The following is a 19,254-nucleotide window of genomic DNA, read 5'->3' on the forward strand; positions in this document are numbered from 1 at the left end:
CATCCTGATCCAGCTCAATACAGATCAATTGTTGGAGCTCTCCAATATGCCACCATTACTCGACCGGACATTGCTTTATGTGTAAATAAGGTATGTCAGTTCCTGCACAATCCTTTAGACACTCACTGGAAAGCTGTAAAGAGGATTCTTCGTTACCTGAGTGGAACTCCTTCGCATGGCCTCACTATCACTCCTTCACAGAACTTCCATCTCACAGCCTACTGTGACTCAGATTGGGGCTCAGATCTTGATGATCGGCGTTCAACAAGTGGCTACTGTATATTCTTTGGCTCTAACTTGGTCACCTGGTCCTCTAAGAAACAGCACGTTGTCAGTCGCTCCAGTATTGAAGCAGAGTACTGCTGTTTAGCCGCTACTGTTGCCGAATTCACCTGGATTCAGTCTCTCCTCTTCGAACTCTGCATTCAACTTCTTCGTTCTCCTACTCTCTTTTGTGACAATCTCTCAGCTGTTCTCCTCACTGCAAATCCCATATTTCACTCTCGCACAAAACACTTTGAGCTCGATCTACACTTTGTGCGTGAAAAAGTTATCTCCAAGGCAATATCTGTGCACCATGTACCAGCCGTTGACCAGATTGCTGATGGGCTTACCAAAGCCATCTCAACAACTCCTTTCCTCGACTTCAGATCCAAGCTTCGGATCTTGGCCTCCAAGCCCACTCAGCTTGTGGGGGGATGAAAGCCATAAGGCTAAGGCCCAACTAAATCTAAGCCCATCAGATTCTGTTGTGATCTAACAAAATTTGTTAATTAGTTATTCTCAGTATTAGTTACATCAACTGTGTATATATAAGGGCCAAGCTCATTCGTACATGTACAGTGTATTCATTTTATCATCTTAATCAAATGCAAGTAGTTTAGAGCTAGCTCCTTCTCTCTCTCTTCTCTTGTTCTTTATCTTCTTTCTCTTTGAGTCTGATACCTTTCACATATGATAAAAAATAAATAAAATTATATAAATACCCTTCATTAATTCAAAACGACATAGTTTTGGGAGTTACTGAAAATAACTTATCTCCGGTAAATTTACCCATAAATTAAATGGTTCATTCTTCTCACATTTGTTATACATAATGAGTTCAATTATATTTGTTTAAATGTGTAAGTTGTTAATGCCAAATGGGTAAAAGAATGTAATGAGTTGTTTCAATATACACACAGCCCGGGAATTGGATTGGAGGGATTGACTTTTGCCTGATGAATAGTTTTATTGATCCAGTACAAACGGGCGACATGCACATTACACCAGTATCTAATGGGAATGTGCTCTACCCATTTTTGCAAAATAAAATACGCTCTAACTAAGAACATATGTATATATTATCAAACAAACGTTCCATAATGAAGGAAAAAAGTATCAGAAACCATGCATAATAACTTATTTTAATATGACAAGGGTACAAAAAACGTGGTTAATGATGAAACACCTCACCACGTCCCTCTCCCATGATCTCCAACATATTTTAATGCATACTGAATTTACAACTTGCTATTATTAACTATCCCGTCCATGATGGCCAGGCAATTGCCTCCCAACTGGTATAGAGTTTGTGAATCCTTAGCGAAGGGCATGTTAACCCCAGGAGACTCATTAAAAGCGTCCTCACATGAAGATTGGTCTCCAATCACAGAGCTGAACTTGTAATAAGCATCCACCACATTTTGTTGTTCTATTAACTCTATTGCTTCCTTGACGGTATCCATGATATCATCATACTGACTCTTGCAGATGCCAAGGGCATCAAGGGCATTCTTAGAGGTGCTTGGGTCGTTGATCAACTTGGTGATGGTACCACAAACTTTCCTTGTGTGATTGAGGGTAGCATTGACAAGAGTCTCAAGAGCCTTGATGGGGTCAAAAGAACCATCCAGGAATGGGGCAATGGTTTGAGCACAAAGGGTTGGGTTCTCGGTGCCAGTGCAGAATTTTGAGATCTGAGGACTGATTTTCGTGACAGCTTTAGCTGCTAGACTCATGATGCCGTCTATCAGGTCCATGTGTGGTGCAACAGTTGGGGAGCCGACGGGAGGGATGTGAAGAACGCGAGTTAAAGGGATGGCATTGCTGGATACGAGGAGATAAGAGAGGGACAAGATGAGGAGAAGGCTTTTATTGAACCTGAAATCCATTGTCTCTTCTCTTTGGAAAGTTTTCTAAGAGTAGAGACAAAGGGAGAGAGACAGAAACTCAGGCTGCAATGAGCTGAAGTATCGATAGGGGGTTTTTATTCTCGAATTTTGGCAAAGTTTAGTTATTGATCATTGGCTCTCATTAGATTGAGCATATTAGCGGTAATAACAATTCCACATGTAAGAAGAGTTTGTGCTCCTGATAACTGAATGTGGCAAAGTTACATAAATAGAAAGCGACAGGTTGACCTGGTAAAATTTAATGAAATGAGGCTATAGACCGCATATTTCCCTTGACCCTGAAGACCGCCTAAAGAGAGAGGAGCCCGGCCCATAAAGCATCATTGAATATGATGATAGTGAACCTATAATTAGAATTACAAAGGCTTTTGAAGCCAATATGAAGTCAAACTACAATGCTGCACATATGTACAAAATTTGATCCACATGTGGAACCACTCTCCTAGGGTAAAACAGGATGGTGATTTACAACGGAGGATGATAGCAAAAGCGACCACAGAAAACCACCCTCCCACCCAAAAAAAAAAAGAAAAAGAAAAACCAAGAAACCTTTAATCACTTGTAAGAAAATTCCTGCGGTTATGGTTCCACCTTCATCCATGAGAAAGAAAAAGTTTTCTAAATTATGATGAAAAACCCTAAGGGTCGAGTGCATATTCGTAGTTAGCTTGCCTTTCTGAGTGAGTACCTTCATCGTCCTTCATGAAGATCTTCAGAGAAAACAGCTGTCCTAGAAATGTTGTCATAGTCAAAAGCACTTAGGCCAGAGTAAGGACCCGAAGAAAACATTGAAGATGTCCCATCAGACTCATAAGTGGTAGAGGATTGTCTCAGGTTGGGCCGTGTATTGGATGAGGCTAACATGGGATCATGATATTCTGTGACGCGCTGCACCATTTTAAGTGACTGTACCACTTCACCCATTGTGGGTCTTTGGCTTGCTTCAGGAGCAACACAGGCTGCAGCGATTGTGCATACACGGATAAAATCTTCCTTTGGGTACCTTCCCCCAAGCCTTGGATCAGCAAGTTCTTCCAACCGGTCCTTATTTCTAAGAATTGGCCTTGACTGAAAAGTATAATTTAGAAAATTACTGTCTATAGAATGTAAGAACTCCAAACGACAGATTTAAGTTCAATCTCTTAAATATTTCCAATAGAAAACACAGAAACCAGGTTTGAAATTAAAGTACTGAATAATGTGGGAGTGTCAAGGCATCGAACTAACCCAAGTAACAAGGTTCTCTTGTCCAGCTGGTTGTGACATATCCACAGGTTTCCTTCCCGTCAACAGTTCCAGCAAGACAACTCCGTAACTATAAACATCACTTTTCACAAGTAGATGTCCAGTCATCGCATACTCAGGAGCTACATACCTACATAATATTTTCATTTCATCTTAAATCTAAATTAAATGGAAATAACAAGTATAAGAAAGAATAGAATGAGACTAACCCAAATGTGCCCATGACACGAGTAGATAGGTAATTAGCTCTGCCTTCAGGTGCCTGTTTTGCAAGACCAAAATCTGCAACTTTAGCATTAAAGTTGTTCTCAAGCAATATGTTGGATGCCTTGAAATCTCGATGTATAACACAGGGCTGTGAATCTTCATGCAAGTATGCAAGTCCTCTTGCAGCATCAAGCGCGATCTTCATTCTAGTGTCCCAATCCAAAGGGCAATTTATACCCAAGGGACCTGGGGCAAATCAGGGGCAATTTAAATTGAGCATAATAAAACCATATCTGGAACAACTAGCAGTGCAACAATAGAAGAAGCAAAGCATGTAACATCAAGATTAAAAAGCTGAAGCCATAATTTGAGAAATTACATTACCATGAAGCCAGGCCTCTAAACTTCCATTTGGGACAAGCTCATAGCAAAGTAGATTTTGTGATGAGTCACGATTACTATAGTATCCCACTAGTTTTACAAGGTTACGATGGTGCAATCGGCTAAGCATCTCAACCTCAACCATAAACTCTTTGTCACCCTGTTGCCCTCCATTAGTAAGTCTCTTAATTGCAACAGCAGTTCCATCATTTAGGACACCTTTAAAAACTCTACCAAAACCTCCTTCTCCAAGTACGCTTGCTGGTTCAAAATTGTTTGTTGCTTCTTTAAGTTCTTCATAAGCAATAAAGCGTGTACTGGTTGGGTGGGGAAGAGACGCAACAGCTGAAACTGCACTTTCCATCCTTGGCTTTTCTGTAGGAAAGGGAGCAAACTGATAGTAGCAGGTCTAGAATACAATTATAAAACTACAGAAGATAATGAAAACAATCTTTAATAAAAAAAGAAAGAAAGAAAACTGCTGCTACTACTACAACTCATACTAATGCCACAACAGATAAGAGGTTTCTATATTTTCCTTTCAACCTGGGTTCATCAATGGCTAGCATCTGACTTCTCCATAAATATTAATTATAAAATAATACAATTTGAGTCAAACATGCATAGAGCCTTTTAATTGCTGAAAAAGTCAAATCAAGCTAAGTTGAAATCCAGAAACATGGTAAAAAAGGCCTTTGCTATTTTCCTCCAAAAAGATTTATAATTATGTCAAAACGGACAACCTTTCATTGCACCAACAAAATCAATTTTTTACTCCAGATTCTGTAGATGAAATTGTACTAAATCAAGTTTCATGATCAAGGATCACGATTCACAATACATTAGTACATGTCCATATTGAAATCCAATAAAAAAATTCTCAAGCAGTTAATAAACTGCCCTCAAAATACTTGTGCTAAACAATTGCAAATAATTTGCTTCAGTCCAGAGAACTCTATCTCTCTCTACCTCCTCCCCCTCCCAGCACTTTTCCTTTGTGCCATGGAGTAGTTTATTGTTGAAGGGAACCCAATTTGCCTCAATCTAATGGTTATACTTATTGCCTTTATAATACCCAAATGAAAAAAAAGGGGATAAAACATAATCGGTAGCTGTTTTCATCATTAGTAGGTTGTTATAGGAATGCATAAAATAAAAATAATAGGTGTTAGAAGTAGAATACTTACCAGTTTCTGTGGGAGGTGTTTTTGTTTTTGACCGCAATGTGCATAACCAAAGTGTAAGCACACATACAATGGAAATGAGTAGTATGCCAGTGACAATTCCAAGAACAAGGAGCAAATTTGAATGGCTGTCCCGGTCTGATGAAGTACTTACTGTAGCTGGAGGTGCTTGTTTCTGAGGAGCTTTCAGAGGTGATGCGGCAAAAGTAGGAGCTGCATTAGAATACAAAGATATGTTATAATACATGAAATGCATGATATTCATTCTTAACTATTGAAAAAGGTTTTCAGTATATTGATTTGAATAATTACATGAGGAATGAGGAGTATTTACACAAGAAAAAATAGCTAAGCATGACTAAGCTATGACTCACCAAACCTAATCACAATCATAAGAATGACTCAGCTATGACTCACTAAACCTAATCACAATTAATTCTAATCAATTACAATTAATCCTAATTAATAGGAAATAAAAAAACAATCAATCCTAATTAATCTTAATTATTCCTAATTAATAGGAAATAAAAACGGAAAAATATTTGAATTTGAATTCTGATTTTCGACACTCCCCCTCAAGTTGGGAGGTAAATGTTGATCATTCCCAACTTGCCAATCAAGTCTTCAAAGGCTGGCCGGTGTAGGCCCTTAGTGAGAATATCTGCAATCTGCTCTTTGGTAGGAATATACACCATACATACACTTCCATCATCTATTTTTTCTTTGATAAAGTGGCGATCAACCTCCACATGTTTTGTTCTGTCATGGTGAACTGGATTTTGAGCAATACTGACAGCAGCCTTATTATCACAATACACTCTGACAGGTAGGGAAAAAGAGATCTTCAATTCCTCAAGGAGTCTTCTTAACCAAATTCCTTCACAAATACCATGGGCTAGAGCCCGAAATTTTGCTTCTGCACTGCTCCGGGCAACAACTGTTTGTTTCTTACTTCTCCAGGTCACAAGATTTCCGCAAATATAGGTGCAATATCCTGAAGTGGATCTTCGGTCCAATGCAGAGCCAGCCCAATCTGCATCTGTATATATTTCAATCATCCTCTTGTGTCCCCTTTTAAAGAACAATCCTCGTCCAGGGGTTTTTTTTGAGGTACTTCAGAATTCTATAAACTGCACTCAGGTGTTTTTCCTTAGGAGAATGCATGAATTGACTAACCATGCTAACTGCAAATGCAATATCAGGCCGAGTGTGAGATAAGTAGATCAACTTCCCCACCAATCTCTGATACTGCTCTTTGTCAACTTCTTTCCCATCTTCGATCCCCAATTTAATATTGGGTTCAACTGGAGTCTCTGCTAGCTTGCACCCAAGCATTCCTGTTTCTTGTAACAGGTCTAGAATATATTTCTTTTGAGTTAAAGAAATTCCTGCCTTACTTCGAGCAACTTCCATGCCTAGGAAATATTTGAGAGATCCAAGATCCTTCAGTTCAAACTGATTAGCTAAACATTTCTTCAAAGAGCTTATCTCCTCACAATCATTACCTGTGACAATTATGTCATCAACATAAACAATGAGAATAGCAATTTTACCACCATTAGAGTGTTTTAAAAATAAAGTGTGCTCAGTCTGAGCTTGGAGGAATCCTCTTCCCTTAACAGCTTGAGTAAACTTCTCAAACCACTCTCTAGGAGATTGTTTAAGACCATAGAGAGACTTTTTCAACTTGCATATTGAATCGTCTCCTTTTTCAAAACCAAGTGGTGGATCCATATAAACTTCTTCATGTAGATCACCATTTAAGAAAGCATTCTTTACATCTAATTGTTGCAAGGGCCAACCAAGATTTGCAGCAAGTGATAAAAGAACTCGGATAGTGTTAAGCTTGGCAACAGGGGAAAATGTCTCTTGATAGTCTATCCCATGAGTTTGAGTGAATCCCTTAGCAACCAGTCTGGCCTTATACTTGTTGATGCTGTTATCTGCATTAAACTTTATTGTGAACACCCACTTGCAATCTACTGTTTTCTTTCCTCTGGGTAATGCTACAGACTCCCAGGTTCCATTTTTGTTGAGTGCATCCATTTCTTCAAAGACTGCATTCCTCCATTTTGGATCATCAAGTGCTTCTTGGATATTTTTTGGTATTTTTGTACTGTCTAACATAGTGTTGAAAGCACGAAAACCTGGGGACAACTTTTCATAAGTGATATGATGAGAAATAGGATGAGCAATACAAGATCTAGTACCTTTTCGGAGAGCAATAGGCACATCTAGGTTGGCTGTATCAGTGTTGCTGGAACTAAGACTCGAGTCAGAATCCTGGCAGTCTAGAGGCTCCTGAGGTGATTCTCGCCTGCTGTAAAACTTTCCTCATTTCCCGGGAGGATCTCCATTATCTGACACATTAACTCCCCCTGTCTTTTTCATAATGACTCCACTTGAAAAAGGGTATTCTAATATATTATAGAATTGTAAATAATCTGTACAAAGGGTTCTCTATTTATAGAGAATACTTGACCTAATTTTGACCTAATGGGCTTGGCCCAATACAACAAATAAATGACTAAATAATAACTAAATAATAACTAAATAATTATTATTTACAACACTCCCCCTCAAGCTGAGGAATAGATATTTATCATTCCCAGCTTGCTAGTAAGTTCTTGAAATCTGTCTGAAGGAAGCCCCTTTGTTAATAGATCAACTAATTGACGCCCAGTGGGAATGTATGGAGTGGTAATCAACCCGCTATCAAGTTTCTCTTTGATGAAATGGCGGTCAACCTCAATATGTTTAGTCCGATCATGTTGAACTGGATTATGAGCTATACAAATAGCGGACTTATTATCACATAGCAGCTTCATAGGTCCCTCACATTTTATTTTGAGATCATCAAGTACAATTTTCAGCCACAGTAACTCACAAATGCCTTGAGCCATAGCTCGAAATTCAGCTTCTGCACTTGATCTGGCAACCACATCTTGTTTCTTACTTCTCCATGTCACCAAGTTACCGCAAAGAAACATGCACTAACCAGTGGTAGAACGACGGTCAGTCACGGATCCAGCATAATCAGCATCTGTGTAGACTTCTAAAGATAGATTGCCATCACGTCGGAATAACAATCCTTTACCAGGAGTACCTTTAAGATACTGAGGAATTCTCTCTACTGCCTGCATGTGTTTTTCTTTTGGATCGTGCATAAACTGACTGACAACACTAACAGCATAAGCTAGGTCTGGTCTAGTATGGGCCAGATATATCAATTTCCCAACTAGCCGTTGATATTGTCCTTTATCAACTGGAGGACTCTCTTCTTCATAGCCCATCTTGTGATTCTGCTCAATAGGAGTATTAGAGGGTTTACACCCGAGCTTTCCTGCTTCTTTGAGAAGATCAAGAACATATTTCCTCTGGCTGATAAAAATTCATTTGCTTGAATGAACTACTTCTATCCCTAGGAAATATCTCAGTTTCCCAAGGTCTTTGATTTCAAACTCAGAGGCAAGCCGTGTTTGCAGAATCTGTCTCTCCACAAAATCATCACCTGTGATAATAATATCATCAACATATACAAGGAGCACAGTAAGCTTCCCATTTTGGGAGTGCTTGAAGAAAAGGGTGTGATCTCTTTGGCTCTGTCTGTATCCTAAGGTCATCATAACCTTAGTAAATCTTCCAAACCAAGCACAAGGTGACTGCTTCAATCCATACAAGCCCTTTTTCAATCTACAAACTTTATTTTCCCCCTTCACAGAATCAAAACCAGGCGGGATTTCCATGTAGACTTTTTCTTCTAACTCACCATTGAGGAAAGCATTTTTCACATCCAATTGATTTATATCCCAATTGTAATGGGCAGCAAGGGATAACAAGATTCTCACTGTATTCATCTTTGCAACTGGAGCAAAGGTTTCTTCATAATCAATGCCATAGGTTTGAGTGTAACCTTTGGCCACTAATCGAGCCTTATATCTCTCAAGAGTGCCATCAGAATTATATTTCAGGGCATAAACCCATCTGCACCCTACTGCTTTCTTTCCGTTGGGTCTATCAATAACCTCCCATGTTTTATTTTTCTCCAAAGCATTCATCTCCTCTTGCATGGCTTGAGCCCAATTCCTATCTTTCAAGGCTTCATGTACTGATTTTGGGATTGCAATAGAATCTAGTGCTGAAACAAAGCTTTTGTGCTGCACAGAAAGATTAGCAGAGGAAACAGAGTGGGAGATAGGGTATTGAGTACAAGAGGGACAGGATGAACAAGTTTTCTTGTGACAAAATCTTTTTCCTTTTCTAAGAGCAATAGGTAAGTCATCAGAAGTAGAAGCAATGGGTAAGTCATTAGAGATATCAGAAGAAATAGACAAATCATGAGAGGAAATAATATTAGAATCAGAAACAGGAGATTCAGGAGACTCAGAAGAAATAGGAGATTCAGGACTTATCAGTGGTTCAGACGATTGAGGTTGCTGGTGAGACAGTATGGGTTGTATCTCAGGTGTATTTGAAGGTTCTGACACACCAGGAGCAGACACACTAGGAAGAGAGAAGATTGATCCAGACTCAAAGAAGGAAGGGGACGAGTCTTCTGAAGAACTGTTCTCCACCTGACGATGAGGACCCAGGAAATAAGATTCAGATTCTTGAAAGGTGACATCCATAGAAACAAAAAATTTCCGACTTGGTGGATGATAACACTTGTACCCTTTTTTATAAGGGTTATAACCAAGGAAGACACACTTAAGAGCCCTAGGATCCAACTTACTCCGATGTTGTTTATGAACATGGACAAAGGCAACACATCCAAACACTCTTGGTGGAAGGCTCTGCAATATTGAAACAGAAGGAAAGAAGGAAGTCATGGAATGAATAGGACTGATATTGTTAAGGACCCGTGAAGGTAAACGGTTGATCAAAAAAGTTGCAGCTAATACTGCTTCTCCCAAATAAGAACTAGGAACAGATGTCTGGAAAAGTAGAGCTCTAGCAACTTCAAGAAGGTGACGATTTTTCCTTTCAGCAACCCCGTTTTGTTGAGGGGTATCAACACATGTGAGCTCATGAATCATACCTCTGTCTGAAATGAATTGTGACAGGCGTTGATTGACGTACTCAGTACCATTATCAGATCTGAGTCTTTTAATACCCTTACCAAACTGAGTCTCAACCATGTGATGAAACCGAATAAATATCTTTGGTACTTCAGACTTGTCTTTCATCAAGTATATCCATGTTATCCGAGTACAGTCGTCAATAAAAGAAACAAACCACCTTGCACCTGAAACACTGTGCACTTTAGAAGGGCCCCAAACATCAGAATGGATAAGAGAAAAAGGTTCCCTGCTTTTAATAGTGCTAGAAGGAAATGACACTCGATGGTGTTTTGCAAATTCACAAACATCACAATGAAAGGTCTCAACCGACTTATTGAGAAACAGAGAGGGGAACATAGACTTCAAAAGACTAAATGGTGGATGCCCCAGACGCTTGTGATGGAGCCAAATCATAGACTCTGCAGTAGAAGGATGACGTGTCATTAATAACTGATTTTTGCTAGCATGGTCTGGAAGGAGATGATACAACCCATCCTGTTCATTAGCAACTCCAATTATCTTCTTCGTGGTAAGATCCTGAATAAGACAATGAGAAGGAAAAAATGTGATAGAACAATTCAAATCAGTTGTAAGTTTTTGAGTGGAGATAAGATTAGTAGAAAGCTGAGGAACATAAAGAACATTTTTAAGAAACAAGGAAGGTTGAATTTGAATGTTACCAGAACCAATAACTGATTTATGGGATCCATCAGCTACGGATATAGTATGACTACCAACAGTAGGATGATAAGAACAAAACAACTCAATACGACAAGCCATATGATCAGTTGCACCAAAATCCAAAATCCATGAGGTTTTAAAATCAGTGCAAGAAGCAAGAAGAGATATAGAACGTGTGCTCTTACCAGATAAGATCGAAGAACTATCATGCTCGGCCATTCTTTAACAAAAAAAGTTAACAACCAGCGATAAAATCAACCAAACAGAATATCAAATGACCTCTGATCAGAAAAATAATTACAGATCCAGACAGAAGACAAGAAGACGAGAAGAATGGTGGTGGTCAGGTCCAAAAACACGGCCGCACGCGCCGGAGAAAGGATCTGTGCGTGGGATTCACTCGCCGGGAAAGGGGCGGCGCGTGAGAGCGCGTGGAGGGGCTTCGCCAGCTGAGATTTTTCTGGTGTGGTCGTCCGGTGAGCGCGCACCTGTCTGTGGGTGGTCGAGGTTGAAAAGTCGCCGGAAAGTGGTCCAAACGGTGAAGACAGATATGATTGGAGGCGGTCGGAGGTGTTTCGGTCGTTTGTGGCGGAGGAACAGTGCGTAGAATGATAGATCGGAGGAAAAATAAGGTCAACAATGGTCCCCTTGGTTCAAAAGGTCCTCGGAAATTTTTTCCGGTGGCGGCAAGAGGCAAAGAAATTAGGGTTTTGTTAAAAAAGAAGATAATATGTGCGGAAGCAAAGTCCTCAGATCGAGAGCTCTGATACCAACTTGAAAAAGGGTATTCTAATATATTATACAATTGTAAATAATCTGTACAAAGGGTTCTCTATTTATAGAGAATACTTGACCTAATTTTGACCTAATGGGCATGGCCCAATACAACAAATAAATGACTAAATAATAACTAAATAATTATTATTTACAACAACTCCCCCTGTCTCCAACGGCAAAGGAAAAACAACAGAATCATTTGGTTTCCAAGACTTATCTTCATCAACCCCAATAGACTCCCCCTGAAGAGAAGTCGAAGGAAAAAAAGATTGTCTCTCATCAAATGTGACATCCATATAAACAAAGATCTTACGAAGTGAAGATGAGTAACACTTGTAGCCCTTTTGGTTAGGAGGATATCCTATGAAGACACATTTAATGGACTTAGGATCGAGCTTGGACCTTTGATGGGAAGGAACATGTACAAAAGCCACACAGCCAAACAACTTGGGAGGAAGGGAAGAATGAGCCCGGAAAGAAGGAAAGGTGTGGGTAAGACAAGATAAAGGAGATTGAAAATTTAGGACACGAGAAGGCATCCGATTGATGAGGTATGCTGCAGTCAAGACAGCTTCCCCCCACAAATATTTAGGGACATGCATGGTAAACATAAGAGCTCGAGCAACTTCAAGGAGATGTCTATTTTTTCTTTCAGCCACCCCATTTTGTTGAGGGGTGTTAGGACAAGAACTTTGATGAAGAATACCATGCTGGCTGAGATAGTTTCCAAGAACAGAATTAAAATATTCAGTACCATTGTCAGTTCGAAGAATTTGGATAGAGGTCTGGAACTGAGTTTGAACCATAGCATGAAAGTTTTTAAAAATAGATGCAGCGTCAGACTTATCCTTTAGAAGGTATACCCAACATACCCTAGAGTGATCATCTATGAAAGTTATAAACCAACGAGCACCAGAGATATTTTTTTCACGGGCTGGACCCCATATATCACTATGAATCAAGGTAAATGGAGAAGAATCATGATGGACTCTAGGAGGATAAGAAACACGAGAATGTTTTGCAAGCTGACAAATATCACAAGAAAAAGAACTGGGATTTTTATTGATAAATAAGCTTGGGAACAACTTCTGAAGATAAATGAAATTTGGGTGTCCTAACCGACGATGCCACAACAAAACATCATTACAATCATCAGACAAACATACCGAGTGGTTCACAAAATTTTTTCCTTCACAAGAATCTTTTTCTAAATAATAAAGTCCTTCTTCCTCTCTAGCACCGCCAATCATCAGCCCCGAGTCCTGTTCCTGGAAAACACAAGCATTGACAGAAAACTTGGCAACACAATGTAACTCAGACGTAAGTTTGCTAATAGAGATAAGGTTACAAGTAAGAGAGGGAACATGAAGGACTGAGTTCAAAGTAATGTGTTCAGAAAGTATAATGGATCCTTTTCCAGCAATAGTAGAGAAGCTGCCATCTGCTGTTCTTATTCGTGATTGTTGATAGTAAGGGGTATAAGAACAAAATAAGATTGCATTACCTGTCATATGATCTGAAGCCCCTGAATCAAGAATCCATCGACTACTATTATCAACATGGAACGCTATACCTTGTTGAGCAACATTGCTGGATGGAAATTTACTTTCAATCAACATGGCTGCGTGTGGTAACGCGTAGGGCGGACGCTCCGTCCTTTCTCTAGCGCGTGGGGGCGCGTGGCTCAACAGAATCCGATGGTCCTTCTTGAAACTTGTAGATCGGCTCCTTCTGTTTCGAATGGTGCGGATCTTGGTCGGAAATGTCGCCGGAAAAATTTCCGACGGCTGCTGACGGTGGCTGACGGCGGTGGAAAGCTGGGATTTTGCCTTTTACAGTGATTGGTAGCCTTACTTTGCTCTTGGGACTTTGTAGGAAGGGAAAATAACCTTAATAATGGTTGGAGGTTGAGTTTTCCGGCGTTGTGCCGCCGGTTTGACGGTGGTTGTGGTGGCTGAGTTTTCTCAGGACCAACCAGCTCTGATACCATATTGAAAAAGGTTTTCAGTATATTGATTTGAATAATTACATGAGGAATGAGGAGTATTTATACAAGGAAAAATAGCTAAGCATGACTAAGCTATGACTCACCAAACCTAATCACAATCATAAGAATGACTCAGCTATGACTCACTAAACCTAATCATAATTAATTCTAATCAATTACAATTAATCCTAATTAATATGAAATAAAAAAACAATCAATCCTAATTAATCTTAATTATTCCTAATTAATAGGAAATAAAAACGGAAAAATATTTGAATTTGAATTCTGATTTTCTACATTAACACTTCCATCAAGCCCCACAAAGAGGCATTTGTTTGTTGTTCCTCTTCCATAGGGTTGAATTCAGTAACCACATAAAATAAAAGTATCTGGTACTATATTAGATTACAACTCACAAGTCTAGGCAAACTAAGTGTAGTTGTGTACTTTTATAAATGAAGAAACTAGGAGCATTGGACAACGTTACTATAAAATTGAATATAACTCATTAAATGTGTTATACAAAAATTGTGGCAACAAGGAAGACTAACATAAAGGCATTCATAAGCATCAAAATTATATGCTTTGTGTTTAAAGGTAAAATACAAAATGAATCAAGAATTATTTAAATATAACAGCTATCAAAGCCATGAGTAAACAATAGATTAGACCATACATCATCAACATATCTTTCTCTTGCTTTCCTCACCACTTCGCAGCAACAATGAAACAAAACAAATGGACACGGAATTTATGTACATTAATTCATTAAAACAATGAAGTGGAAGTTGTCAAAACAGTGAGATTTCAATACTAAGCGCAAATAAACATTAGCTCTATGTTTTCTATACAATAATAATCTCACTGTTAGTTTCAATTATCAAGAACATCAACTCATCACGATAAACAGTAACATATTTCAGAAGCTTAAGGGTATGGACTTACCTTGAGAAGGAGGTGGAGGTTGAAACCAGGTTATATTGAGAAGTTTGTAGTCACCCACGAATCGATGGTCTAGTTGAACCTTATGCAGCAAAAGCGAAGAGTTTATTTTAGCAGCTTCATGGGCAGAGAAACCGATCCCTTTATGCGGAGTGAGGTCCATCGAAATATTCAACGTCGACAAGCTGAGTAAATAAAAGTTGATGAGTTGAATTTGGGTAGTCTGCAGCCCAAGTTGGGTAGCCAATTCATCAAGAAAAACACTCCACTCAGAGTTCTGAGTGACATTCAAAAGAAGAAGGTCTAGCTTTATAGGATAAACACATTGGCAACTCTCACTGCCTCGTTTCAACACCATGTCTTGTTTACAACAATCTGGCAGAATAACATAACCAAACTATATCATCAAAGCAACAATTTACAACATCATATTCCAATCAACAAAAAAAAAAAAGTTTAATGACTTACTGGAATCAACAGGGGACATTGGTGGTTGAGGCAGAGCAGAAGGAATTGCATCAGCGATAGAATGAAAAGGTGCGATATTTTTGAAGCCGGAAATTGGAGGTTCTAATTCGTTCCTACTTTTGGTGAATGGTATGGATAACTGTGAAGTAGGAGATAACGAAGGAGCTTCCAGTGTTTTATCATATATACCAGAATCAACCATAAACACCATACATGATAATAATATAAGCAACCTTCTCAGCAACATGCATTGAAATTTTTTCAACCCACCTGCATTATTTGCAATATGTAAAAACCAACTACTGAAGGTTTTACTTTCACTAAAATGTGATATAAAACTATAATTACCGATTGAAGACGTAGAAACCACGAGCAGAGACATCAGCGATGCCGTTGATAGCCACGAACGGTTGAGATCAGATCTATAGGATGTGGGTAAAATCAAGGGCGAGAAGGAGGAAGGAGTTGGGAGAGTGAACTCGGAGTGAAGAAGCTGAGTTGAATCGGAGCAGAGAGTTAAAAAGTTAACCCCCTAAGTTGCCGGTGGCCTGCCCGAGAAGCTTTGTATGTGTTGTTGGGTTTGGCCGTTTGGGGAAACGATTTTAAGTGGTTTTGGGCAAAATTATTTATTGTGGTTTGGTTTCGGAGGCTTTAATTGCGGGCCCACAAGGTGGTGAGGAGCACCGTTAACGGTAACGAGGACAAAGACTAACGGTAAGGGCTTACAGGGACAAACAGATCTCCAAAAATAATTACATAACTGTTAACTGATAAGCCCATCGCATTTCTTCTCCATCTGACGGCGCGTCATGGCAGCGTTTTTTTTTTCCTTAATGCAAATGCAATATTTGGGAATAAATTCTCTAATACGTAAAATGTCACGTGGGAGGATCTTATTAATTAGGTGCAGATCATAATTTAATTTAATTTAATTTTTTCTTAATACCTTTCTCTATCATCTATCATGATTTGTCCATAAATAATTAAGATTCTCTCACATTTTATCCATAAATAATTAAGATTCTATCCCATGATCTTATTATATTAAAATTATTTATGAGATAGGTTATGTTTATAGTTATTTCAGTATCGTCATATTAAAATCGCCCCTCATTTAGTTATATTTTATAACCATTAATTTAATTTTGATGTAATAGTAAAAAAGTATTCTAAAAAATTGTAAAGACAAATAAGTTCTAAATACAGCATCTTCATTACTTATTATATTTTATTAAGTAAGGAAAAGCCAGAACTATTTTTTGGACCACCGTTATAAAAAATTAATAAAGCTTTTAGAGCACTGTTTTAAATTTTAAGAAATTGAAAGGACTTCTAAATAAAAAGAAATATCCAATATAAAATAACTATAAAAAGTATTTAATTTTATTTAAGTAATTGAATAAATTTAATATAATAGTAAGATTATTTTAGACAGTATACGTCCTCAATTTTAGTCATTAATTTCTGTTGAAATATATAAAATCATTAATGTAACATCGCCCAATAGCTTAAGTTTTTGGGTTGAATTGGTTCTTTACAATTTCAATTTTTATAATGCATCATGTATTTAATGAGTGAAAATCATTCAATATAAATAAATTAACGATTGATATTAAATATAGAATTTATTATTTTTATATCAATATAAAATGATATGCTCTCTCCCCCCCCCCCCCCCCCTTCCCCTCTGTGTATATTAAAAGTTGACAGTGTTTCATCTTGGAGATAATAAGTGGGTGTTTGGTTTAAGGATTTGGTTGAGATTGATAGGGAAATGATTCATGGGCATCTAAGCTAACCAAGTTTGGTTGAAGGAATTGTCAAACTTACCTACCTAAATGAGTTTCCAATCAAACCATGTTGCATATGTATCTCCCTCCATTTAGCCGGCTAAAGAAACTCAATGGCAGATGGTATTCATGAAAAGCAGCCTAAATTGGTCATACTCCATTCCATGCAAAAGACGAGCTTATCCTCACTTTAAGCGCGCGAAAGGAGCTTGGCACCACGGTATATTTTGTATTCGTAGCTGTCTGCAAGTGGCATACGTAGATGTCTGCAAAATCTGCATCCTAATCACAAACCGCCAAAAAGTTTCAACGTCTCAAATTCCTATTTTTATTTCTCATATTATTCCCGTGAATTCAAATGACTTAGCAGAGGCAGAGGTATCTTGAATCTTTGTATATTCAGATTTAATAGGGTGTTACTCCTTGGTGAAAGACCCACCCAACCTCTAATAGCGCAAAGCCCACTCGACGGTGATGACAAGATGATGTGGGAGCTTCGATGAAGCACAATAGTGGATGGTCTTTCAGTGATAGTTCTAAGTAATGGCAAACAGTATGTCTTCTTCTTGCATCTCTTCTGTCTCTTTTTCTGTTTTCTAACTCGCATAATTTTTTCACAGCTTTCCTTTAGAACTTGCTCCTTTTTTTTCTTTGAGTTCTGCGTCCTCCTTTTTATACCATGGGTGATGGCGGTGTAACTTTTTCTGCTCTTCAACAAAATATATTTTGTATTCGTTCAATGTGAGGATGAAAAACACTGTCCCGAACGGGTTAAGGGCAGCATGAGCAATTGAAAAAAATTTAAATACAGGGTTATTTTTGTAATATCAATTATTTTTCCCATCTATATTTTACCTACACCCAAACATAGACTTCATAAAAGTTACCTAATTTCCCCATCAAAATTTTATCAAACCAAAGAACTTTTCTTACATTTTCCTACCAAACTCACATTCCAACCATTTCCATATCCATCACATTTCCCTATTATTCATAAAAATTTCTCGACAACCATTTAGAATTGTCGCTAGTGTATTTAAAGCATGGCCACACATGACAGTAGATTATTTACAAGGCCATTCTAATCAATATGTAGTTAAGGTAAATACAGGTGTTTATGATAAAAGAGAAATAGGGACACTGACCATTTTGCCACGCTTTGACAAAAAAATTATCAGACTGCCACGCGAACAGTAAAATTTCTCAAAATACCACGCGTGATAATTCGCTACATAGTGTAGCGAATTATGTTTGCAAATAATTCGCTACACTACGTAGCGAAATATGCCAACTCAGAATGCCCAGTCAGCAAGAATGCCACGTGTCAAATCTGGAGTAATTCGCTACACTGTGTAGCGAATTATGTTGACCAGGAGTCAGTCATGTCAGTCAGTTGCTGGACACATGACACAACACCAATAATTCGCTACACTGAGTACCGAATTTTGTGTCAGATGGCCAGTCTTGTCCTGTCATTGTCAGGACACGTGTCAATACCCCCAAAATTCGCTGTACTACCTAGCGAATTACGTGCTTATTTTGCCATGATTCATAGCGAATTAGGGACCGATCTGACAAATAATAGACAAGTGTCAGCTCCCTAGTAATTCGCTAGGGGGCATAGCGAATTATGTTCAATAAAATGGTGCAACCTCTAGCGAAGTTTGTTACCATAAATGACCACACTTCCATTTCAGGAGCGGACTTTGTGTGCGAAATTTTTCCTTTTATATACAACATTACTACTTTTGTGTTGTTTTTGTGAATGTTAGTTTATTTTCTACTTTTGTAAGATGAATGAAGGTAGGAATAATGTAATCGCCATAGTTTATTATAATGGGAGAAAATATTTTGGACCAAACGGGCAAGTTTTTGAAGGTGATGCAAAAATGTTTCGCATGAGCCCAACATGCAATCTTCATGAGCTTAAGAAGATAATATACAAGAAGTTGAGATTACAACGCGGTCAAACTCTTGCTCGATTGACCGCTAGATGTGCCTCTGGTAACCCCGTGCAATGGGTTGGCGTGAAAATTGTTGAAGATGAAGATGTAACGTTAGTAGTAGATGCAAGCACTTCAGAACACGGTGAGTCAAGATTTATTGAATTTTATGCAGAAGTCAACTATGGTGGACAATCAAGCAGTCAACTTTCTCCACCATCCACTCACAGCATCGACGTAAACATGGTGGCAGTGGTTAATCCGGAAGATGAGGACGTGTCCCCCGCGCTTGCACCACAAACTCAAAATTGTTTGATGAAAGATTGCCGGTCCACGACATGTACGATCCAGCATGGCGTACGGATAGTTCTGAGGAAGAGCTTGATGAAGGTCTTATTCCGGACAGCGAGTCATC

The 19,254-nt window shown here is 38.5% G+C and overlaps 2 protein-coding genes across 2 annotated transcripts; both read right to left on the minus strand.

Moving 5' to 3' along the window:
• Positions 1 to 1,237: 1,237 nt before the first annotated feature.
• LOC133285218 (uncharacterized) lies at positions 1,238 to 2,254 on the minus strand. Its single transcript, XM_061482405.1, has one exon. It carries the CDS (start codon positions 2,151 to 2,153, stop codon positions 1,503 to 1,505), a length of 651 nt encoding a protein of 216 aa, XP_061338389.1. The 5' UTR covers positions 2,154 to 2,254; the 3' UTR covers positions 1,238 to 1,502.
• A 591-nt stretch (positions 2,255 to 2,845) lies between these two features.
• On the minus strand, positions 2,846 to 15,648 carry LOC133285217 (proline-rich receptor-like protein kinase PERK3). The gene is made up of 8 exons (XM_061482404.1): positions 15,455 to 15,648; positions 15,107 to 15,376; positions 14,642 to 15,013; positions 5,195 to 5,404; positions 4,011 to 4,382; positions 3,629 to 3,872; positions 3,402 to 3,549; positions 2,846 to 3,242 (listed from the first exon to the last, which is right to left on the minus strand). Exons 1-8 carry the CDS (start codon positions 15,486 to 15,488, stop codon positions 2,865 to 2,867), a joined length of 2,028 nt encoding a protein of 675 aa, XP_061338388.1. The 5' UTR covers positions 15,489 to 15,648; the 3' UTR covers positions 2,846 to 2,864.
• Positions 15,649 to 19,254: the final 3,606 nt, after the last annotated feature.

Source organism: Gastrolobium bilobum, unplaced genomic scaffold (genome assembly GCF_033153095.1).
Source record: "Gastrolobium bilobum isolate Gb01-03AN ecotype WA unplaced genomic scaffold, APGP_CSIRO_Gbil_v1 utg12170, whole genome shotgun sequence".
Taxonomy (NCBI): domain Eukaryota; kingdom Viridiplantae; phylum Streptophyta; class Magnoliopsida; order Fabales; family Fabaceae; genus Gastrolobium; species Gastrolobium bilobum.